Raw genomic sequence first — 24319 nt, forward strand, 5'->3', positions numbered from 1 at the left:
CGAGATGTGTAGTTGCCTGTCCCATGGATGTCTTTCGAAGTCAGTGTCGAGAAGTATGTATGCGGAAGAGGTCATGTTTACCCTTCCATGCATTGCTAGAGGTGTAGCTCAATTCCCAGGGACTCAATCGCACAATTGGCCCATATTGCTCATGTAGACGGTGCGCATCAAACACCGTAGTACCCCTCCATCTAGAAAGAATGCGGGGTATAGGAGATGCTCGCCATAAGAACGGACCGGGGTAGTGTCGAAGTGGATGGATGAGAATATTGTACGACAGCCATCCTGCGATGGAGGTAATCTGATCACGATTAGAATTTCTACACCCTCATCGTACGAGTGAAGTAGCTTACTGCTACCGAAAAAATGCGTAGAAAGAGTAGAACAACTGTCATGATGAGATACACAATGCTTGGATGACACAGAGTTGCTCCGAGGGAATCTGTGGTGTGTACAGAAAGACCATGGGCATTTTTAGCCAGCTTCATTGCTTGTCCGATCAACCAAGGCATGCACTGACCGCTTCTCAAGTGCGATAAGGAATGTCATTTTCCTCGATTGGCATCACGCGACACCTTCTTGCCTTCGGTAGTTTTCTGGATACACACGGTCTTTACTCGGCGTCTCTTCGCAAGCACCGTATGCAACCCTATACTTGATCAAGACAAGTGGAGATGGCTGGTTCCACAGCGCGTTACAATCTAGAGTAGCTCCTAATCTCTATATCGTGGGGGATGTAAGTAGGTCCGTTTCAAAGAATGCTAGGAGTGATGAGTGAGCGAGTCTTGTGTACAATGAATCGCATAGTAGAGTACGTTGTATATAGTTATCACAGGAATCATAGCTCGCGGAACAGTCTATATACCAGCTGGTTCAACATAGCGAATCGTTCGTGATTCCGTAGACAGTTTAGGTATTTTTCGATATGCGCAGCCAGTCTGATCATTTCGCGCCTTCTGTGGCGTTCTTTTGCCCTCAAAGCAAGGCCCCCACAGAGGCGTACCTCGAGCAGCTCCAAAAGTACATTGTTGAAACGCCCCTACTCCTCCCATTTGCAGAAGCCATCACGTCGTTGACGGACACATGGACCATACTTTGTGACGGCCACCCGGACATAGCCAAACTCAAATCGGGCAAGCGACATGTCGTCAGTCTGAAGCGATGGATAACCGACGGAATATCTGGACCTGTTTCAAGCTCCATGTCCGGTATTCTAGCGTTGCCGCTGTTGGTGGTTATCCAGATCTGCCAGTACTTCCAGTTGCTCAAGTTGCATGGTCTCACGCACGAGCGAATGCTGGCAAGCCTGAAGAAAGGTGGCGGCGCTCAGGGATATTGTGGAGGTCTTCCTACAGCCTTTGCTGTTTCCTGCGCCAAAGACGAGGAGGAGGTAGTCCATCTTGCAACCAAAGCTTTACGACTGGCATTTGCCGTTGGCGCATTTGGCGAATTGGGTGACGACGAGTTGGTGGAGGGAGCCACGACCATCGCAGTACGCCTGAGAACTCCTCCGCAAGGAGATGAGCTTGTGGCAGGTATTCCTAGAGTAAGTTGGGATTCTTTTCGTATTCGCTGCAGGGCCTCTCCCCTGTCGGTCTTTGGACTTGTGTCACAGGAACATGACTTCCACCGAAGCAAACAAGCAGCATTTAGCAATTCCATTCCTGTGTAACAGCTACTTACAACATGCAGTGCTACATTTCGGCGATCACAGACCCAAAAACGATAAGTATCGTAGGCCCTGTGCTAGAGCTCGAGAAGGTGGCAGAAAGAGCTCGTAACCGTGGTTTGCTAGTCACCGATATCCATATCCGTGGCAAAGTGCACAACCCGGAGAACGCGCCTTTGGTCAAAGTGCTGTTTGACATTTGTCGGGAGCATGACGACATGATGCTGCCTGATGCTAGTCAGCTGCGAGTTCCTGTGCGATCGAATTTGGATGGCAGCTTGCTGCATGATTGCTCGCTGACACACGAGGCAATCAACACCATCCTCGCCTCTCGATGCGAGTGGTATCGGCTTTTGAAGGATGTCGCACAGGACCTAGCGGGAAGTGGTACAGACGCCCATACATTTGCTTTGTTCGGCATAGGAGACCCAGTCCCCCTGATGCCGTTCCACAACGCTCGCTTGCGGATATCGAAGATGGAAGTCCATACCACTGTTCAGGGGGCCAGGTTGGCTGAATACAAGTAGTAGGTAGCCCCAACAGGCTGACGCGACTAGCGCCGCGCTAACACATCACGCCAGCCCGGAAGACGCCATTGCCATCACTGGTGTTTCATGCCGACTCCCACGAGCAGCCGACCTCGAAGAACTATGGCAGCTCCTCGCCGCTGGCACATCGACTTGCGAAGAGATCCGCCATGACAGGGTTCCGATGCGCGAAAGCTTTCGCGCGTTGCAAAACGACAAATGGAAGCCGAAGTGGTTCGGCAACTTCATTGATGGGGTCGATGAGTTCGACTGGGCTTTCTTCCGCTCGAATGCCAAGGAGGCTGCCAGCATGGACCCTCAGCAACGCATCCTCTTGGAACTGACCTATCAAGCTCTGGACAGCGCGGGCTACCTCCGCAAACATGTTCGCGAGAACGGAGACAAAGTCGGCTGCTTCATCGGCGCAAGTTTCATCGAGTACACGGACAATACGAGTGCCCATCCACCAACTGCATATACAGCGACTGGTACCATTCGGGCATTCTTGTGCGGCAGGCTTAGCTATCACTATGGCTGGACTGGACCGGCGGAAGTCATCGACACGGCCTGCTCCTCTTCGCTTGTCGCCATCAATCGTGCCTGCCAGTCCATCTGGTCGGGTGAGTGTCCTATGGCTGTTGCTGGAGGAGTGAACATCATCTCCGGAGTTCACAACTATCTGGGTCTTGGCAAGGCCGGCTTCCTCAGCCCGACCGGTCAATGCAAGCCTTTCGATCAAGCGGCTGATGGCTATTGCCGTGGAGATGGTGCTGGAATGATCGTATTGAAGCCCTTGAAACAGGCGATGGCAGATGGTGATCCAGTTTTAGGCGTCATACCGGGGTCGTCCACCAACCAAGGCGGTTTGTCTGCATCTTTGACAGTCACTCAACCCTCGGCACAGGTTGAGCTATACCAGTCGATTCTTGAACGTGCTGGAATGAGTCCAAACCATGTGTCCTACGTTGAAGCCCACGGGACCGGCACACAAGCAGGCGATCCTCTTGAGGTGAGCAGCATCAGAGACGTGTTTGGTGGATCAGATCGTCCAACCAAACTCTATCTTGGTTCTATCAAAGCCAATACTGGCCACGCAGAGTCGGCGGCTGGGGTCGCTGGACTGCTCAAAGTCATCGCTATGTTATGGAAGAAAGCAATCCCGCCCCACGCATTGTTCAAATCTTTGAACCCCAAGATTCCCTCATTGGCCCCGGACAAGATTGTCATCGCAAAGAGCCTGGAACCATGGGAAGTACCCTTCAGAGCTGCGTGGGTGAACAACTACGGCGCGGCTGGAAGTAACGCATCGCTTGTTGTCTGCGAAGGGCCTCGGAGGAGCTCTAGCAAAGCGTAAGTGTAAATCTCGCTCCTAGAAAGCTAAGCCTAACCTATCTGAATAGACCGACTCAGCTGCCTGCGGGTACCCACTATCCAATCATACTCTCAGCCCACACATTTGAGAGTCTGAAGGCTTACGCAGCTGTCCTTAAATCGTACATTAGCCAAGGAGATCTGAGCCTCTCGAGCCTTGCTTACACCCTATCGGAGCGGCGAAAGCGCCATTCGGTGGCCTGGATGACAACAGCTTGCGACATTGCCGGCTTACGCACCGAACTCTCCACGGACATCTCGTCATGCAGCATACCCCAACCTTCGAAGCGTATCGTGCTTGCATTCTCCGGCCAAAGCAAGCAGAATGTTGGTCTATCGAAAGCGGTTTACGAGTCAAATCCCAGGCTACGCTACTACCTCCAAGAGTGCGATCGAATCCTCGTCGCGCTTGGAACTCCATCGATCATCCCGGCTATCTTCCAGACCACCGTCATTACCGATCCAGTTCTGTTGCAGACAGGTACCATGGCGGTTCAATATGCTAGCGCTAGGTGTTGGATCGATGCTGGCGTGCAGCCCGCTTGCGTCATTGGACACAGCTTCGGAGAGTTGACAGCAATGGCCGTATCGGGTGTGCTCTCTCTTGAAGAGGCCCTCAAACTTGTCACTACCCGAGCCCAGCTCATGGTAACTAAATGGGGACCAGAGAGAGGTACTATGCTAGCAATATTTGCGCCGTACTCTGTTGTCGAACGTGTCATTGATGCAATCGGTGGTGAATCCCTAGAGATTGCTTGCTTCAATGCCACTAACAGCCACGTCGTAGTTGGTACCAAGATTGCGGTGACCAATGCGGAAAGACTGCTGGTTACTGACCCCTCGTTCAAGGGTGTCAGCAGTCGGAGAGTCGATGTAACTCATGGCTTCCATTCCGTCTTCACGGAGCCACTTCAGAACGACTTCATGGAGTTTTTGAAATCATTGGACTTCAGAGAAGCTTCTATTCCCATCGAGCCATGCACAAAGGTGCACACTTCATTGATCAATGCTGAGCATGTTGCATCACATCTTCGCCAACCGGTCTACTTCATCGATGCCATTCAGCGGATAGAAGAGCGCCTGGGAGGCTGCATCTGGCTTGAAGCAGGATTCGATTCATCCATTATCCCCATGATTAAGCGTGCGACAGCTGAACCGGAGATTCATTCATTTCTCAACATCAAGACGGCTGATGTTAGTCAACCTACCAACGTTCTCTCTCAAAGTATCATCCACCTCTGGAAGGAAGGGATCGATATCACCCCATGGGCTTTCCTGTCTCCTTCCGAAGCTGGTTTAGAACCAGCATGGCTACCCCCCTATCAATTTCAGAGAACGAAAGCTTGGCTCGAGAATGTTGATAGAGCTACTGAGCTTCAGCGGAGTTACGAAAGTCTTGGCTCGCAAAAGCTCGAGACCGCTTCTGTTCCGATCCCTGTTCGCTTGCTGCATCATGCTGAGTCTACTAGCAGTGCGAACAAGTTTGTTGTCAATAATTCGGCCAGCCGCTTTCGTGAGGTCATCAGTGGCCATGCAGTCCGTGGTCGGCCGCTTTGTCCCGCTTCCATGTACATGGAGTGTGCGGCTATGTCAGCTCAGATTCTGGGTGCAGACCTCGGATCTAAATCGCTAGCATTTGAGGACCTATCATTCGAATCACCGCTAGGCGTCGACCTGGATCGCAACGTCAATCTGACTCTCGAAAATATTGACAAAAACGGATGGAAGTTTGTTCTTTCGAGCTCTTCCGGGCAAGCAACCAGTTCCCACCGCTCAACTGTTCATGGCAGGGGTCGGATGGCTCTAGTAGAGAATCCTCGATTTTCTACATACAAGCGGCTCATAGCTGACCGCCTTGACTCAATTCGATCGAGTCCGAGCTCGGAGAAACTCAACGGCGGACGAGCCTATAAGCTGTTCTCAAAGGTTGTGGACTACGCCGACTTCTTCCACGGGATTCAAAGTATCGTCATTGACAACAACGAGGCACTAGCCGACATCCGTATGCCAGACAGTCATCTTGGAGGCAATGAAAGCGCAGTAACGAAGTATTGCGACACTGTGTCCATTGACGCGTTCATTCAAGTCTCCGGCCTTCTCATCAACAGCAGCAAAGTATGCCCACAGGGTCAGGTTTTCGTAGCTTCCGGCCTCGAAAGTGTCACGACGTCCAAACATTGCGACTTCGACACTCACAAGGAATGGGACGTCTATGCCATTTTCACTCTCATCGATGATGTGCATGCGACCGGCGACGTTTTCGTTTTGACCAAAGACGGCGAGGTAGCCATGACAGCTATCGGTGCCAAATTCCATCGTCTCGAAATCTCCAAGCTTGAGCGAACGCTTGACGCAGCCAATGGATCAAGATTAACCTCGAAATCGTGTTCATCTCTCTCTCTTCGCGAGAACTCTAGGCCCGCTATGCTCGAGAGCCCTCCGCCATTGACGCCCGATGGCGCTTCCAACTCATCAAGTGCTTCCTCGGTGGCTGGCGACGAAGCCAAAGAAACAGATGATCCGTTGAGGGCGATGATCTCCGCATATACTGGCGCACCAGCAGATTTCATTGCCTCAAACACTTGTATCGGTGATCTTGGTATCGATTCACTGGCGTCGGTCGAACTCTCGGACGAGATTAACGACCGTTTCGGGAAGATTGTGTCGCCTGGCGAGCTTCTAACGGTGAGCTTTGGTGCATTGAGCCAAACCATATTTTCTGGCGTCACCAAAGCCGACCGAAAGCAAGTCTCACCAGTAATCACGCCGACGGCTAGATCTCCCTCCCCGGTCTCTAAGACATCCAAAACCGGATTAATGCCTCGTTCAAGCCCGGAGGAAGGTGCCAAGGACTCTATTGGTAGGACTCGACGCGCGAAACTGTTCGAGCTTATTTCAGATCTTTGTGGCGTTGCTGTCAGCCATATCGAAGATCACCAACTTCTTCAGGACCTCGGCTTCGACTCTCTATCCACGACAGAACTCGTTTCCTGCCTATCTGAAGAGTTCAACGTCGATATCAATGGTATTGATAGCCTCCTTGACGTTTCTGTCAAGGATCTGATGCACTTGGCTGGACTTTCTCTAATGAAGTCAAGTATCACCCCACTTTCGAAGCCGTCAAACTCACCTGTGCTTGATCCACCCATACACCATTCTATCAGAACTGCCGAGATTACGGATCCGTTTCAATCTCTCTTGGAGGCAGAGTCTTCCTTTGAAGAGTATGCCCGGTCTTGCCAGTTTACAGAGTATCTAGCAAAGGTCTCTGCTCGTCAGGACGAGCTTCTTCTTGCTTACCTAATTGAAGCTTTCCAGAAGCTAGGTATTGATTTCAAGACCATTGCGCCGGGCCAGAAGATTCCCGATTTCGGATATCAGTCTAAGCACAGTAAGGTAGTGCACAGATACTACGAGATTCTTCAGAGGCATTGTGTTATCGAAAAGAAAGACTCCGGATATATCCGGTCATTTTGTTCACCCACCCTTCCTCCCAGCTCGTCCCAGCTTCTACGCCACCTCATCACCGACCACCCAAATTATCGTTGTGAGGCTGAACTCATGGCTCTCACCGGACCGAAGATTGCAGAATGCTTGATGGGTGTGGAGGACCCTGTTAAGCTGCTCTTTGGCACCAGCACGTCCCAGGAAATCGTTGGAAGCTTCTACACCCAAGCCCCTATGTTTGCCACTCTGACTGAGGTTCTTGTGGACTTCATGGTTCGATTAGTCAAGAAGGCAAATGGACCAGTTCGTATCCTCGAGGTTGGAGCCGGCATGGGAGGGACTACCAAGCGGCTTGGTGAAGCACTAGGTGCTCTCGGCCATTCCATTGAATATGTATTCACGGACATATCTTCAACCCTGGTCCGAAACGCTTCTAAGAAGTTCAAATACTCGTGGATGCAGTTCAGAACGCTTAACCTTGAAGTCGAACCGCCTACGGAAATGGTTGGCAGGTTCGACGTCGTCATTAGCACGAACTGTGTTCATGCAACCGCCAACAGAACTGAAACCTGTCGTCGTATCAAGCACATGCTCAATCCGCATGGTGTCTTGGTGCTCTCAGAAATCACTACGATCTTCGACTGGCACGAGGCTGTTTTTGGTTTGCTGGACGGTTGGTGGTTGGCGGTCGATGCCACACATGCCATTCAACCTGCAGCAGTCTGGATGAACTTCATGCATCAAGCTGGGTTTGCAAGCGCCACCTACTCTCAAAGCACAATGCCGGATTGCAATCTTCAGCGGCTACTTATAGCCTCTGTGAAGCAGTATCTGGAACCACAGCGTCACAGTGACTTGCCAACGTCTGGTGTTGACACAGTTGTTTACAAGGTCGTTGATGGTATTGAGATAGAAGCCGATGTCTACTTGCCGAACAGCCCTCCAATTAGCTCGATGCCTGTAGGTAAATGGCCCTCCGCACGCGTTGCTGTTCTGCACTAAACGTCTGGCAGCATTGATGATCCACGGAGGTGGCCACATGACACTTTCACGCAAAGCAATCAGACCAGCACAGACAAAGTTCTTGTTGTCGCACAACATTCTTCCCGTCAGCATAGACTATCGGTTGGTTCCAGAGGTGAATGTCATTGACGGACCGTTTTCCGACGTACGAGATGCATACGTTTGGATCCAGACAAAGCTCTCTGCTATCACATCTCAATACGGCATCTCGATAGACCAAACTCGCATAGTTTCGATTGGGTGGTCGACGGGTGCTCATCTCGCCATGAGCCTTGCTTGGACTACCAAAGCGCTCGACATCCCGTCACCAGCCGCCATATTGGGCTTTTATGGCCCAACCGACTTTGAAACTGGGGCTCTGGAAAGGCATCAGGAAGAGCAGTCTTACGGAGAGTTCCCTGCCCGCAGAATGCGACTTGAGAAAATCATGCAGGCTCTGCCGCGGGCACCTGTGACGAACTATGGCACCATGATGGATGGTAGTCGATTGGGTTGGATCAAGCCCGGCGACCCACGCTCTGAGCTCATCTTCGCGGTTCTCAAGGAGGGCATCGGGCTAAACGTTCTGCTTTACGGCCTTTCTCCTAAGGCTCTTGCCCAAAAGCCTGACCCAGAGCTTGTCAGAGCGATTAGCCCAATGGCGCATGTGCGAGACGGCTCCTACAATGTCCCCACATTTGTCATTCATGGGGTACAGGATGAGATTGTTCCGTTCAAGACAGCCGAATCGTTCGTAAAGGAGCTGGACAATTCTGGAGTTGAATGTGGCTTCTTACCGGTTCCTGGAGTGAAACACATCCATGATCTGCATCTCAAGCCGGGAAGCAGAGAGTGGAAAAGCCAAGTAGAACCAGGATATCTGTTCCTGTTCAAGCATCTAAAGATGTCCTTTTGGGTAGACTTATAGTCGAACATAGTCACTGATCTCTTGTCACTGCAACGAATGAATCACAGATCCGGTAGAGTCGATCGCCCTTTCTGGTACCATGCATGCCCTCGCAAAGCAGAACCTGGTTGTATCTCGATAAGTTGCGTAGCCAACCATGCAGCGGAGCAAATCAGTAGGCGCTCTCGGTCCAAATGTCAATACCGAGGTTGAGAGTACAAGCAAAGGTGGCCATTGCGTCAAGAAGGGTGTCTCTTATCTTCGCACACCGCTTGCGATGTAGGTGCATACTATCCAGAGCTAGGATCGTATCTATTGCGGACCGAATGTAAAAACGTACACCTCACATTTCGGCGGCACGAAAATTGGACCGAGGAACCGGCGAACGGGCAAATCAACACTCAACCTACTCCGAGAGTCTGGTGACATATGGTGCGGGGCATGGTGTACCGGACACATGCAGCTAGTATGCTACAAGAAAGTCTCAAAAGGTAGCTTATGGCCCACTACGTCTCATGGTCACGCCGACGTCCAATCCACCATTGTTATCCATCCTCCGGCCTTCAGAAATGAGCACAGCCATAATCTCCGAGACGAGCAACATGTCCCCGAAAGGCAAAACGAAGATTACTCGAGAAGAAGAAGATCAGATATGGTCTTGGAACGCTTCACTTCCGCCAACTCCTCACTTGACTATCACTCAAGTCTTCACCAAGCAAGTCAGCTGCTCCCCTGATGCGCCTGCGGTGGACGCACCAGACGGCACACTCACATACACGCAATTGGAAAACTACTCTACGCGTTTAGCCCAGCATCTTCATACTATACTCGATGAAGCCACTGCCGGTGAAATCATCCCGATCTGTTTCGACAAATCCATCTGGCTAGTTGTCTGTATGATGGCTGTGTCGAAGGCAGGGATGGCGTACACGACGCTGGACCCTGGCAACCCAACGGAGCGGTTACATGCGTGCCTGGCCACTATAAGTCCTCGAGTAATGCTTGCCGAAGAAAAGTTCAACGAGAGGTTTCCGCGCGGAGTTGTCAACAAGGTGGTCATCAATGTGCCAGAAGTTTGCAGCAGCGATTTTGAGAGTGGAATGATCGGAGTGATAGACCTGCCAGTCGGCCTTCCGAATGATCTCGCTTATGTGTGTTTCACATCAGGATCGACGGGACTACCTAAAGTGGTTCAGCATACGCAAAGCAGTGCGGTCTCTAATGTTATCCATGGTCATGGTTACGCAGCTAGTAGTCGCGTTCTCAACTTCGCCTCCCAGGCTTTTGCTGCGAGCATTGTCACGACTTTGAAGACGCTTTGTAACGGGGGTCTATTGATCCTACCACCAGAGCGAGAGCGCATGGGCGGTATAGCGAACTTCATCACCAGGAAGAAAATCACTCGGACCTTCCTTACACCAACGCTGCTGAACCTGCTGAAGCCAGAGGAAGTGGATTGCTTGCAGTTTTTGACCGTAGGGGGTGAGCCCGTAACTCAGCGACTCATCGATATTTGGGCGCCGCGGGTGTCGCTTGTGGAGGCGATTGGCATGACGGAGGGCGTGGGTATTGCGAACGCCATCGATGTTAGCGGGAAGAAATGTAAAGCTCGCCAGTTTATGACGGGTTGCGCATGGATCGTTGACCAAGACGATGCGAATACACTAGCGCCGATCGGGGAAACGGGGGAACTTCTTTTTGAGGGACCAGCGCTATTCCAGGGATACCGCAACGACCCGGAAGCTAATACGAAGGCATTTATCGACGGGCCACCTGCATGGGCGAAAGCGAGGGGGGAGATGAGACCCAAAGTGATGTTTCGAACGGGAGATTTGGCAAAGTATATCGAAGATGGCGTTGTGCAGATTGTGGGAAGGAAAGATACGCGTGTCAAGTTACATGGGCAACGCTTCGAGTTGGGAGAGGTGGAGAAGTCGTTGTTGGACAGCCTCCCATCGGGTGTGACGGTCGCAGCGGAGATAGTCGAACCGACAACCGGAACTGGGCCAATGCTCATCGCTTTCATACACGGGCTTGCAACAGACTTCTCTCACGAAGTCAGGCAGTTGAGAGAGAGATTGGCGGACAGTCTTCCGGATCACATGATACCGCGCGGATTTGTGGAACTCAAAGAACGGCCGTTAAACCCGTCTGGCAAACTCGATCGAAAGCTACTGCGGAGTCAGGCTGCCAGGATGTCGTTGGTTGATCTGGTGAAACATGTTGGCGCTCTAAGCAAGTCTGCGCCAGTGACATTGCAGGAGCGAACAATGCAACGTCTATGGGCCTCAGTGCTCGGCCTTCCTGTAGAGTACATCGGTTTGCAGGACGATTTCTTCCATCTTGGCGGAGATTCCTTGCACTGTATCAAGCTCATCGCACAAGCACGGAAAGAGCAGGTCATTCTGTCAATCGAAGACATCCTGGTAAATCGAACTCTCCAGGCTATGAGTACATCGGCAAGGTTCGAGGTATGCGCTCAGTCGACTACGCTAGGCGGTGAATATGCAGCGCACACGATAGAGACAGTCGCACCGGAGATCTCACAAGACGATGTCGACGCTGTTGCTCTGGCGACGGACTGGCAGGCCTGGTGTGTCGGGCAGGGTCTGCTCAAGTCACATGGCTGGCATGACTACATGATCTTCAAGTTCCCCAAAACACTGGATGTTGGAAGGTTGCAACGCGCTTGTCAACAGCTCATAAACCAACACGCCCTCCTACGGACGGTGTTCGTAGTGAAAGCAAGACAAACTTTCCAGGTCGTTCTCAAGGCCAAGGCTTTCCCCTTCCGGTTCACTGTGGAGCAGTCTAGTGACAGTCAGAATATGGACGGGCTTGTTAAGGATATCATTCAGCAGGACATGAAACGACACCGTCAACTCGGCGATACTTTGGTAGCTTTTACCCTTGTACATGATGCCACGACTAGCACAGCGCAACTGGTCCTTCGAATCTCCCACGCCCAGTACGACGCGCTCAGTCTCGACACATTGTGGCGCTCGCTCGAGGCTTTGTATTTTGACAGACCATTGGAAGTCATTCCTTTCACCGACTTCTGCGCAGAAGCAGTCTTAGCAAGCAAGAATTCTGAGACGTTCTGGAAGACAGCTCTGGCCAATAGCTCGATGAGCGAAGTTCGTGCTCACACTCGCCCTAGCGTGGACTGCCCTATCAACGGCGCCGTCAAGATTTCCGTTCCCTTGGTAGATCTGAAGACTTCGGGTTATACGAGCGCAACCGCTGTTCTTGCCTCATGGTCGATCGTGCTGTCGAAGCTTACGGGTCAGGACTCTGTCGTATTCGGGTGCATCATTTCTGGAAGACACATGATGATGCCCAACGTATCGGATATCCTCGGCCCATGCATGAACGTCATACCTTTGCGCACGGATGTCGTTTCAACCGCAAAAGCTTCTTTGCTTCTCGATGCGGTTCAAAGCAACTATCTGAAGTCGCTGCAGTATGGCCATATTGGACACCATCACATCATAGAGAAGTGCACCAATTGGCCTCGATGGACACGATTCTCGACAGTCGTGAATCATCTCAGCTTCGGGTCGATCGAGCAGCCATTTCCACAACTTGGCGGGTGCGCATTCGATGTGTACGAACCGGAGCATGACAAAGCCGACCTATGGCTACAAACATCTGCTCGCGACAACAAGCTAGAAGTCGAACTGAGATACTCGCAACAGGCTTTCTCGGAAGATCGGGTTAAAGCGGTGTTGAGCGGCTTCGTTCAAACTTACGAACAGCTGCCTCATTTGTTGGAACAGAAACTGTCAGACATCCTTGCTCAATTCGATCTGGCTGCATTCCAGCACAACCTGGTCAGCCCCCGACAAGCTAGGAAGCAGGCATCAAGGCCTGGGACAGAAGATACAAAGATCTTGGAGGAAGTAGTTTGTTCAGCTTGGGAGTCGGTGTTGGGGTCAGACTTCAGGTCGTCCCCTGGTTTCACATACCAAACTCCATTCTACGAAATATGGGGCAACAGCATTGCTGCTGCCGCTCTTACTTGTGAATACTCCAAGCGGGGATTTGCTACAAGTATTGAGGAACTGCTTGATTTCCCGTCTGTTGCAGAGACTATTGCTCTTCTCTCAACCCGCACAAAGGGCGATGCTGAGAAAGTCACTTAGCCTGCTGCACAACGAGCTTTTTGACATAGATAGTGCATTCATATCACAATAGACGTCGGCTTTTGATGAAACCTCGAGTATGAACCAATGTCGTGCTACAATGAGATGAAGATGTTTGCAGCCTGGAATGCGCAGCATGAGTCGTTCGGAAAAAAGGTGGCGTCCGATTTGGACTACTTACTGTACCTGCATGAATAAACTGAGGACCAGGCGGATATCGAGAGGGCTTACTGAAACAAGTCCACCTGTATTCTTGCATCAAGACTCCATGTATAGAGCAGAGTTGATGGAACCTCGACTGCAGACCTCATGAACTTCTCCGGCCATAGGGCTCAAATGGAAAAATCGCCGCAATGCCTGCCATGAGGATGTACAACGCGGCGCAAATATATATCGGGACAGCGGTTCCCGTCTTTACCGCCAGTCAGCCCGAACCCAGCCATTCGGAGTCATCTCAAACATGACAGGTTCAGTGAAGAGCAGACTTACATCAGCGACCGTCGCAATAACGGCACTCAAGATTCCCATAACCCTGTTCCAGGCAATCGCGATCCCGTTGCCGGTACCTCTGTGCGCACTAGGCAGCACCTCCGGCGTATAAGCGTACAGCGTGCCATAGTAGATATTTAAACAGAAGTTGATGATGCATGTGAACGCCACATTCTGAACAGCAGTCCTGACCTGCGTGTACGCGAAGAAGAAAGCCATGGTGACCAATGCTCCAATAACCATGGTATATTTACGACCAAGGCGCGTATGACACATGTAGCCCGCTAGCACAGGTCCCCAAATGCCGCTAAAGTTCACAAGGGTGTAGTTGCGCCAAGTGATGTAGGGTGATGGTTCACCGAAGGCGGCGCCGCGGGATGAGAGGTAGGCGGGGAGGAAGACATTGTAGACTAAACGAAGGTGTACAAAGTCAGCGTATGTCTCACATGCAGTTCGCACAGAGACACTTACGGGGGTAGGCAAGGCCTATCAACGTCCACGAGAGCCAAATCAACGATGTGCTAATACCTATTCGTTTCGTGGAATACAGGCCGCGGAGGTGCATATTGATCTCTCCCAAGCCCCATTTACTCTGATTTCCACGTGCAGCGATACGATCTACGGTGCCACAGTCTTGCATCTGGGTGACGGTGAGACTACAAGGTCGATTGTATTTGGTGGCAATGAATTGGAGGGTTTCGACGCACTCGGCGTCTTTACCTTCGCTGACAAGGAATTTGGGAGTCTCCTTGAGACGGATGATGGTGATGCGGAGAATAGACATTACAAAAACCAAGGATCCAGAAGCGTACCATACGTAGCGCCAACCTTGGTTGTTAGACTTTGTACAGGGGCCCGCCGTGGGATCGAGGGATGGGTCTGCGCAGCTAAAATTTGGAAGGAAGGCCCAGGCAAAAAAGCCAGCTACGAGCTGACCAATGCCTAGTCAGAGTGTTAGTACTTAGGCTTATAGATGCCATCCCTCGGAGAAGAAAACAACGGAAGATTGGGGATATATATACCCCACCAAGCTGCCATGAGCGTAAGCATCCACTGCCTATAGCTAGGCAGATACTCCAAGAACACTGCCGTATCCAACACCAAATTCCCTCCGGCGCCAAAAGCACTCAAACATACGAACAAGCCCAAGACTTCCCAATTTGGGCTTGCTCCAGCCACAATTGCAAAGATCGAGCAAATCAGCAAACTAACGTTAAACGCTGTCTTTCGGCCGATGATATCGGCCGATAAGCCCCAGAATAAGGCTCCCGTGAGCATTCCGACGTAAGCAGCGATGGTCAGGCCGTTTCGGTAGGAAGGCTTGAACTCAAGGGCGGCTTGCGCGGCGATGACGGACTGAATGAGTAGGATGAGGGAGTCAACGGCGTAGCCAAAACCATTCAGGACAAAGAGCTAAGCCTTATTAGAAATGCTCAAAGATGTCAGAGACACATCAAGTACCTTCCATTGATACGTCGTGAAACCGATCTGGGGACTGTAATCAGTACACACCCACAAGAGTCTTCTCTCAACAAGCTTACCTCATCGATCGCATTGTTAACCAGATGCATTTTGGCATTTAGCACAGGACCAGTGTGCTCGAGTTGTAAGATGTCGTCTTTACCCAAGCTACTCGTTTCACCGCAGGCGTGCTGGTGTTCAACATCGTGCTCGTGCTCTTGCACTTTCCCGTCGTGAACTTTGCTCTGATCGTCCATCTTACTATACCACACCTCAATCTCCGAATGCACTGTACAAAGTTTCCAACTCTTTGCAAATGTGAGAGGTGCACGCGACGACTGGGAAGAAAGAGAAAGGCCAAATAGAGGGGCACCGAGTGTAAGGTAGATCCATGTATCTTGCTGGCACTTGCAGCGAAGGACAAGACTATTCCGATGCTGTGCCCAATGCAACGTCCGAACTCACCACGTTGTTCGCCTGGTCCGAACGGCTGCACCAATGGCAACAACCCAAGGAATGCGCTTGTCAGCTCGTAGCTACGCTTTGATTGGTCGGCATCATAATCGGCTGTTCGTGACAGGGGTATAAGCTAAGGCGATCGCTCTTGGAAATCCTTGGGTTGTGATACGGGCGATACCAACGTGGGAAGGTGCGAACGAGCACAAGAACGTTCCGTCGAATCGGCAGTCGACCATTCTCGAGTTGCGCGCAACGTCTCTGAGCACGGAGATGGCCTCAGTGGCGTGAAATCTGCAATACCAACTGGGCCACCTAGGGAGATGAGTTCAGGTCTTTCCATCTGCAATGTATATGTATTTGACTTGACTATAATCTGTATTGTGGAGTACGACTACATGCGCCTTCGCGCAGTGGGAATTTTGGTATAATCGTGATGGCGCCCCACTATTACAGCATTAGCAAGGAAAGAAAGGAATCTGTACATGATATCGCCGTAAATATAGCCCTGGTATCCTAAACGCCTTGCTGAAGACAAGATGTACACAATGATGAAATGCATCGGAAACAAGAGGATCCCATGTAATAGTTCCTACTGCCCGGGTGTTTGTGTCGGAGTACTCTCTTCGGTGCTGGCAATAGCACTGTCGCCTTCCGCGACCATCGTGACCGGTGTTGGTGTAATCCTTCGTCGCTTACTCTCTCGCGCATCTGCATCAACTTCCGGCATAGCATACAAATCTCGTTTCTTGGAAGTCGAAGATGCATCGTCGCGGTCTGACTCGCTCATTTCGCTTTCTCTTCGCCCAACATGGGCAGTGCTTGGTACCCCGCTGACCGAGCTACTTGCACTGTGCGTCGTGCCCTGGCCGTGAGCTGGGGTCAGAGGCGGTGTCCACATCGGTACAGGTCCAGAATTGGCAGCAGCAATACTAGGCACTGATGACATAGCCGGCGTTGGGGCGTTCATGTTGCTTTGGTCACCTGCACCGGGCGCAAAGGATGAAGCAGTAGCAATACTGGATACTGAATTGCTTCTTGTGGGACTTCCAGGCCTTGCGGGAACAAAAGAGCTCGGAGAGGCCGGGAAGCCTGCAGAGGGTTGCCTCTGCATTGGTGGTGCAGTAGCCGTTGTGGTGCCTGGCATGGTTCCGTTTGTTGGTGTAGGAGTCGGGGTAGAGTTGTTTGATGTGTGCCCCCCCGTGGTGTTGATGGCAGCAGGTGTCTGCTGTGGTCGGCTATGAACAGCTAAAGGACCCGTGTACTTGTCGCCTAGTTCGCCAGGAGCAAATGTGATGGATGAGCAAAAGCCATCCGACGAGGTCATCAGCAGCATGGAGCCGTCATTTGACCTATTGAATGGTAAGTGAACTGGGAGTCAAAGCGGGCCTCGGCACGTACCAGGTGATGTCTGTAAAGGTAGCAAAGTGCAAGTTGCTGACGATGCATAGGGGCTTCTGTTGCTGCGTATCGTAGATGTGGATAGCGTCTTGTGTTGCGACAGCATACATCATGCGATAAGGCAGTGTAAAGGCAGACGGAGGCCCGGGGGGCAGGCCGGATTGAGCGGATGCTTCGCCATCGGCGGGCTTGGGCGACGGCGCTGATAGGCTAGGCGAGGGAGAAGGCGCACTCGTGATGGGCGGGGGGTCCATGGATGAATGCGAGGTAGGGGGCTTGGAGGGCATGACTGGATCAGGCAGAGAAGGAATCTCATCGTCCATATTTGAAGTATCGATGGTGATGTGCCTGGTGGGTGGGGCAGACTGGCGCAGGGTATAGTAGACGGGCGAGCAACGGACGGCGACCGAGGGCTTCTTGTGGCCGGGCAGATAGGCGACGGGTGGCTTGTTAAGGCCGGCCCGGGTATATATGTAGACTGTATTCGTGATGTCGTCGGTCTGCTTGGCTTCAGCAACGGACGCATGCACGGCCTTGTATTGGCCTGCCGGCGTGAACAACAAGCTGCCGTCCGGGGCAAATGTAAGACGTCGGAAGAAGGAGGTCAGGGTCTCGTTGAAGTAGAGGGGCGCGTTGCGGAGGCCCATGGTGCCCATGGTGCCAATGCTGGGGGAGTTTGGCATGACGGCGGGCAGGGGCATGGACGGAGCGGGCGAGGCGGAGCGGCGCATGGATGGAGAGGAGCCGAAGGACGAACGACGGCTGTGCGAGGTCGGCGGCGGATGCATCGTGGGCAGGGCCAGCGACTGGGGCGTGCCGGGCATCGACGGCACGGGCGAGCCGATTGCTATGGCAGCATCAGCGGCAAAGGCGCGGCTGCCGAAGTCTGGGGGCGCCGGGCTGTTGGAAGAGACGCGGCGGGCGGGCAGGTCCATCTTGGTGACCTTGCTGTGCTGGGCCAGCGAGAAGTGGCCGTCCTTGTTCTTCAGGGTGTAGATGTGGACGGAGCGGTCCGACGACTGGGTTGCAATGTACTCGTTCATGGGGTCCCAGGCAACGCCCTGGACGTAGTGGTTGTGCTCGGCAATCTGCCGCACGATGCTTCCTAGACATGATTGAGCAGCTATCGGGGACGTGGTGGCTGGGCACGGGGCGTACCAGTGTGAGCGTTGTAGATGCGGGCAATGTTGTCCATGCTGCCTGTGATGAAGAAGACGCCGTCAGGGGACCAGGCCAGGTCGTAGATCTCGGAGCCTATGGACCTGCACATGGCCTTGACTCGCCACGTCTCCTTGTCTTCGAGGCCCTCGTCCAAGTTGTGCGCCGCCTGCTTCTCGGCGGGGACCCAGAGCAGCACGTTGCCGTCGTCGCCGGCGCTCGCGAGCATCTCGCCTAGGGCACGTCAGTTGCTGCTCTCTCTTGCACGTGGGCAGGAGGCGTACCCCGTGGACACCATCGCACCACGTTGACGGCCTGCGTGTGCTTGGCCAGCGTCGACAGGTAGGTGACGGTGCGCTCCTCGCCGTGCGCCTCGACGCTCCAGAGCTGTTGTACAGGTCAGCGCAAGTCCATGCTGCTCGCGGGGAGGGACTGCCGCACCCGCACGTTGTTGTCGCCGCCCGCTGTCGCCAGGCGTCCCTTGCCGTGGGGCTCAAAGTGCGCCGAGTAGATGGGCGCGTTCTCGTTGTGCCAGGACACCAGGAGCGGAGCAGCCTTCATCGTCGCTGGGGCCGCTGCTCATTCCGCACACAGGCGCAGGCGTAGGGCGTCCGTGGGTGCTGGCTGCACGTGACGGGTCGTGATGTTGGCGGGAGGAGGGCAGGGCATGCGGGTGAGGCTCTGGGCTGGCGGTGCGGAGGGCAGATGGATGGTTTGCCTGTGTCTCTGGGTGCCCAGGTGGTTGGAGCGCGGACGTTCCGCGTCTGCTCCTAGCCGCATCGGGAAAGCTCTTTGGTGTTGGTTTCACTGTAGCCACCAGCGCCCGTCCAGCCTCCCACACGCCGGCCTTCATGTAGATCCTGCAAACACAGGCAACCCGCCTGCATCCACCATGGCAGACGACGCTGCCGCCCGCCTTGAAACCGAGCTGCTGCTGCTAGATGCCATGTATCCCCACCAGACGCACTATCATCCCAAGTCACGGGAATTAAGCTTCTCCCAAGATGATCGTGCCTCGCTCCTTCTTCGCTTGCCCGAGTCGTATCCGGCATCAGGGTCGCCCGACATCATCTCTGCGACTGACGCAGCCAAGCACGACCTGCGGACGCGCATTAGATATGCCGTCACAGGGCTTGGGCTGGCCCAAGGCGAAGAGGCCCTCGATGCCATCCTCGCTGCCTTTCGGCACATGCTCGATTCTGCTCCTGCTGAATCACACAGCGGCTCGACCGCAGGGGCCGACCAGAGTCTAGACACCTCCAAGACAGTCATTGTATGGCTGCACCACCTTCTCAATACCAACAAACGCAAACTTGCACTCTCACCTCCGTCTTCAGTGCCACCCGTGTCTGGGCTCACCAAGCCTGGATATCCTGGCTTGCTTGTCTACTCCGGCCCCTCCGTAGCTGTCACAGAGCATGTCAACACGCTAAAAGCACAGAACTGGCAAGCGTTCCAGGTACGGTATGAAGAAGCAGAGCTCTGGCACTTTGCACATGGTGCCGGCGTCAGAGAGATGGAGACTATGAGCCATGTCGTCAAGGGCGTCGAAACAGAAGGAGCCATTGGGGCAACGCAGAAAGAGGAGCTTCTCAAAGCTATCGGTATCAAATAAACATCCCACCAGTTCTCTGCTACACTCCTTCCAAAGGCACTTTCTTATTTGTTGACGTGACCCCTGGCTCAAGTAATCGTTAGGACCTCCGCTTATGGATCTCCATCTGTACTTTCGTGGTGACGTGGTGTACCTTGGATGTACGGAGGAGCAACATGTCATTCGAGGTTGGCCCGAGCGCGCCAGTTCACATCCCAAATCATCGAAAGTCTGCCGCAGCACCATTTCGCAACACCACGGCGTCACACAGTCTCCAACATCAACACCCCAATGGCTGCACCAATGAAATGCATGGCCACGGCTGTGAGGAGTATTTCAGGTCCACGAGCGGCGCGCGTTACGCATCGAACATTCGCCTTTAGCACATCGAGTCCGGTCGCATCGTCGCGGAAACCATCAGCGGGCAACGCAACGTGTCGGAGGGAATTACAGACAACGCGCATTGGACCAAGGAACGCTGCAAGTAGCTGCCAAGGACACACAAGGGGTTTTTCGCAATCGACACCACGGAGCAAGCTCAAGACAATAGATCAGATCCGGGCCAGGAACAAGGGCGGGGTACGTTTCGATATCCAAGGAGCTATGTACCAGATGGGAGTACTTAGACGCCCGATCAAAGGCTAACGCTTCATAGCCATTCAATCTCACAGCAGCCATCCTCTTCGTCGCAGCAGGTGGAGGATTATGGGCCTACTTCACATACGAGAAAGAGCGCATGGCAAGAAAGCGAATCGCCGAGCAAACAAAGGGTATCGGAAAGCCTAAAGTAGGCGGTCCATTCCAGCTCCAAGACCACAACGGCCAGCCATTCAGCAACGAGGATATGCTAGGCAAATACTCCCTCGTACGACATCGCCCTCGCCCTAGTGTGAGCATTTACACTAACAACAGTGTCGTAGGTCTACTTTGGTTTCACTCACTGTCCCGACATCTGCCCCGACGAGCTCGACAAAATGGCTCTCATGTACGACAAAGTCGTCGCCGAATGCGGCAACGTCATCCTCCCCGTTATGATCACATGCGATCCTGCACGCGACAACCCCAAGGTGCTCAAGGAATACCTGGCAGAGTTCCATCCTGACTTCATCGGCTTGACAGGCACTCACGAGGAGATCAAGGATACATGTAAAGCGTATCGGGTGTACTTCAGCACCCCCAAGGACGTCAAGCCTGGTCAAGACTACCTGGTTGATCACAGTATCTACTTCTATTTGATGGGTATGTAGTCTTACTGTGATCAGGTTGCACGTACATAGGCTAACAGATCTACCAGACCCAGAAGGCGATTTTGTCGAAGCCATCGGGCGCAACTTCACGGCGGAACAGGCTGCGAAGGTCATCTCAGACCACATCAAGGATTGGGAAAAGCCGTTGAAGAAAGAGACGAGATGGGAGTAGACGAATGCGCATTGAAGGTTGGAGATGCGAGTGGCTCGTGTGACTTGCATGCTATAGAACGTGGCAAGGACGTGCGAGTCACACCAGGTGCAGGGAGAGATGTATATATACTTTTGTAAGAATACGGTGAGTGGGGCTTATACTATGCCATGTGTGCAGGTGTGTAGATTACTTGTCTGAATACCCATATTACAAGGACACAGCATTTCGCTGTAGATGCAACACGTTCGTGAGTGAGCTGTCGCTATGCATCCTGTCTTCTCTTTCTAGGGTACAGGTCTGTGCTCTTTGATACTAAAACTCATGTGTGCGATACGCTGTACACATTAAAATACATAAAGCTGTCTCTGTGACCTTTCAGTAGAGAATACAGCAAGTGCCTATGTTGAAAAAAAATGAAGAAAGAAGGCGGACGTATGCTTCCGTGGAAATGCATTAAGAACAAGATATGTTGCTTTTATAGCCTCAGAGAGACGAATGCACCTGTATCAAAAAAGAAAGATAGCCGAGCAAAAAGAGTCAAGGGCCGAACCGGAGTCGAACCGGTGACTTCGGGAAGGTAGCATTTCGTTTCAACTGCAGTCCTACACTCTACCACTGAGTTACCGGCCCATCGAAGATCATGTAGATGATTCTAAAAATAGTCAAAATATATCCTATTGAATTGATGCCTGATCATTGACTTATCCACAGCCCCCACATCTAACCCACCCACGTGGTGTCCTCATCGATGCATTTGCTAGCACGCCACCTGCCTTGCACCTTGGCTCCGCAAGAGCAGTATCAAGCATCCGCCATGCTGACTCTGCCGGAAACCGTCCACCTACAAATGTTCGGTCAGACATTCTACAAAGCAGTTACATTAGTTACATAAACTAGGGCATATCCTGGCGCAGAGAGATTTATACTAAACGATTGGGCTTTTTTTTAATGCATCGCCTATGATGCACCCGGCAATGCGATGTAACGGGTGTCGTTGCTTTGCACTTAGGAGAAAAATAGTTGTCACGGTATTTCAATGTAGCCGTACCCTCTGCCTGCATTTGAAAGCATATTAAGCTATTCCAACGCGTATTGGACTGTCAGACTAAGGATGTGGTCCGTCTTTGCCTCGGATTAGAGCCTGGGTTTGGTCGGGCAAGTTATCGTTATAGCACCTTGGTATACGGTAAGATCTTGATTTGGTGCACCTATTTTTCGGCACAAGTGCGATGGCTTTGATGATGGACTGATTGCTGGAAGGCAGCTGCAGTAACAACGTTGAAATGTGCGTTTAGATTGCTTCTATTCTTTTTCCCCGGACAAGTACATTGAAGAAAACCCATTAGTCAACCAGCACAACGAACGGCAAGGGTGGGGCCTAAACGCCCAAGAAAGTGATGAGAACTCTTATGCTGCGTCTCTGTAGATACTTCAATCTTGTTCGCAGTTGATGGCTGCTTATTACCTCGGTAGTGTTCTGGTGCACAACGTCTTGTAAGACTACAACTAAAGAAACGACCTTGGGATGCAGCATAGCAGTTGCCCTGTTTTGGCATCTGATTGGATACGCGTGTTGAACACAAATGATATCCTCAAGGTGTGCTTTCGTTCAGAACCACTACAGCCTTCGCAAAAGCGAGGCTATCCCCCTCAGTGAATACCGATAGCAAGAAACTGAAATGACTTTACTAATTGCAAGGTTACGTCAGACAAAGAATCGTATGTCTTGGCTGGGTTCCACCACCTCCAGTCTCATGAATGTATCCTGTTCTTGATCGCTTCTACAATACTCTTCAGACCACTCAGTCTGGCCTCTCTCGTCTCCCCAAGGTATAAGCTTGCAACAGGCCATGCATGAATACCTCCCGGCTCTTCCCAGCTGTCTACCTCTTTTCCGGTCTTTTCCAATAAGCTGATCAGGCGCCTTGTCTCCGGCCCAAGCACTTCTTCACTACCATACAGGAAATACCATCCTTGTTCAGGACTAGCCTCTCTCCACTTATTCAAATCTCTGCACGTTCCGGGTGAAACGATTGGATCATCTGCTGACACCTTGCTGCCGATGTATTGACGGCCGTATAGCTCCAACGATGAACTGTTGAGATAGTCGGATTCTGTGTTTCGATTTTCGCGCGATAGAATCGTGACCCACGGGCTGATCATGATGGCAAGGCCAGGTTTCTGATGTCGCAAGTCCGTGTGGTCAGACATGTATAGCAGAAAGCTCAAGATGAGGGTTGCGCCCGCAGAGTCTCCACCCACGACGACACGAACTGAAGATTGAGCTAGCGATAGAACGTATTCGTAGCCTGCGACCGTCTCGTGGAGTTGGGTAGGGTATGTAGCGTCTGGGACGAGCGTGTATTCCAAAGCGAATAGAGCCGGATTGCTGTACCCAGCGTTCTTGAGCATTGCAACCCAAGCGAGTAGAAACTCCATATAGAAGAAACTACTCCCCATGGAAAAGCCACCTCCATGACAATAGTATACAATTACATCTGGCTGCTCTTGCTGGTTGTGCACTATCCATACACCTCTAAAGTTTGGCCTTTTAATCTCAGTCCACCTGATAGGACTGGTGACGATGCCGTGTCTCAGCATACGAAACCTCAAGAAAGGGAGTGACACGGCTTTGGAAAAAAAGACACGCCCCAGAAAGGCGGGCATGTTGGCGAATGCATAGCGAACGAAACGGATGACCAAGTCCTGGAAAGGCGTTGCCTTCTGCACGAAAGGGGCACGATGTTGATGTGATACGAAGAAGCGTTCACGAATGAACTGGTACGGTATGGCGACGGCTTTGGGAGCTGTGAGTATTAGTATGCCCACGTACATGACATGTTGTAGCTTACCCAGAGATGGCAAAGCTGGTATCAGCCATGTCAAGAGTGGCAGGAGCCCGATCTGGACTAACAATTGGGGAGCGAGAAAGACGAGGAAAGCTATGCAGTCCAGATAAGAAATTTGACTCAGTATCATCTTTACAGAGTAGAGGATGGACAAAGTATCTCAGCCACGAGCACGCCTAGCGACACCGTTCAGGACTGGAATAGCGATGACGCTGACAAGGGTCCGGCTAAGCCACAATCGCTTAGCGCCACATCTAACGGTTCCGCATTGATCATGCTTTCCCTGAGCTTCGACCGGGCAACCTGCGAACCTCTGGAAGACGTGAAGCCGGAGTCACATCAGGCGGAGCGACACCCAAACACTGACTTGCTCGAACGAGGCACGGAGCGGTTCGCACGTGACGGAAATTAGCGGAGCTGCGCACGGACCCGTCGGTCGGTC

General features: G+C 52.3%; 7 protein-coding genes and 1 non-coding gene across 8 annotated transcripts; 4 read left to right on the top strand and 4 right to left on the bottom strand.

Moving 5' to 3' along the window:
- Nucleotides 1–1294: 1294 nt before the first annotated feature.
- J4E90_009144 (Type I Iterative PKS) lies at nucleotides 1295–8944 on the top strand (the record flags this gene model as incomplete). Its single annotated transcript, XM_051438665.1, has 5 exons — nucleotides 1295–1546; nucleotides 1693–2195; nucleotides 2251–3546; nucleotides 3597–7978; nucleotides 8028–8944. The coding sequence occupies 5 exons, from the start codon at nucleotides 1295–1297 to the stop codon at nucleotides 8942–8944; spliced, it is 7350 nt and encodes a 2449-aa protein (XP_051287328.1).
- Nucleotides 8945–9438: 494 nt separating this feature from the next.
- J4E90_009145 (NRPS) lies at nucleotides 9439–13068 on the top strand (the record flags this gene model as incomplete). Its single annotated transcript, XM_051438666.1, has 1 exon — nucleotides 9439–13068. One exon carries the CDS (start codon nucleotides 9439–9441, stop codon nucleotides 13066–13068), a length of 3630 nt encoding a protein of 1209 aa, XP_051287329.1.
- A 307-nt stretch (nucleotides 13069–13375) lies between these two features.
- Nucleotides 13376–15275, bottom strand: J4E90_009146 (uncharacterized protein; the record flags this gene model as incomplete). The annotated part of the gene is made up of 6 exons (XM_051438667.1): nucleotides 13376–13480; nucleotides 13558–13967; nucleotides 14029–14499; nucleotides 14580–14970; nucleotides 15019–15045; nucleotides 15099–15275. The coding sequence occupies 6 exons, from the start codon at nucleotides 15273–15275 to the stop codon at nucleotides 13376–13378; spliced, it is 1581 nt and encodes a 526-aa protein (XP_051287330.1).
- A 791-nt stretch (nucleotides 15276–16066) lies between these two features.
- On the bottom strand, nucleotides 16067–18594 carry J4E90_009147 (uncharacterized protein; the record flags this gene model as incomplete). Its single annotated transcript, XM_051438668.1, has 5 exons — nucleotides 16067–16826; nucleotides 16876–17980; nucleotides 18034–18267; nucleotides 18318–18420; nucleotides 18475–18594. The coding sequence occupies 5 exons, from the start codon at nucleotides 18592–18594 to the stop codon at nucleotides 16067–16069; spliced, it is 2322 nt and encodes a 773-aa protein (XP_051287331.1).
- Nucleotides 18595–18925: 331 nt separating this feature from the next.
- On the top strand, nucleotides 18926–19648 carry J4E90_009148 (uncharacterized protein; the record flags this gene model as incomplete). The annotated part of the gene is made up of 1 exon (XM_051438669.1): nucleotides 18926–19648. One exon carries the CDS (start codon nucleotides 18926–18928, stop codon nucleotides 19646–19648), a length of 723 nt encoding a protein of 240 aa, XP_051287332.1.
- A 270-nt stretch (nucleotides 19649–19918) lies between these two features.
- Nucleotides 19919–21046, top strand: J4E90_009149 (uncharacterized protein; the record flags this gene model as incomplete). Its single annotated transcript, XM_051438670.1, has 4 exons — nucleotides 19919–20206; nucleotides 20283–20492; nucleotides 20548–20866; nucleotides 20922–21046. The coding sequence occupies 4 exons, from the start codon at nucleotides 19919–19921 to the stop codon at nucleotides 21044–21046; spliced, it is 942 nt and encodes a 313-aa protein (XP_051287333.1).
- Nucleotides 21047–21568: 522 nt separating this feature from the next.
- J4E90_009150 lies at nucleotides 21569–21658 on the bottom strand. The gene has a single exon. It is a non-coding gene; the product is annotated as a tRNA-Cys (tRNA).
- A 1122-nt stretch (nucleotides 21659–22780) lies between these two features.
- Nucleotides 22781–24007, bottom strand: J4E90_009151 (uncharacterized protein; the record flags this gene model as incomplete). The annotated part of the gene is made up of 2 exons (XM_051438671.1): nucleotides 22781–23835; nucleotides 23881–24007. 2 exons carry the CDS (start codon nucleotides 24005–24007, stop codon nucleotides 22781–22783), a joined length of 1182 nt encoding a protein of 393 aa, XP_051287334.1.
- Nucleotides 24008–24319: the final 312 nt, after the last annotated feature.

The sequence above is a fragment of the Alternaria incomplexa genome, assembly GCF_024043165.1.
Source record: "Alternaria incomplexa strain BMP 0042 chromosome Unknown scaffold_15, whole genome shotgun sequence".
Lineage (NCBI taxonomy): Eukaryota > Fungi > Ascomycota > Dothideomycetes > Pleosporales > Pleosporaceae > Alternaria > Alternaria incomplexa.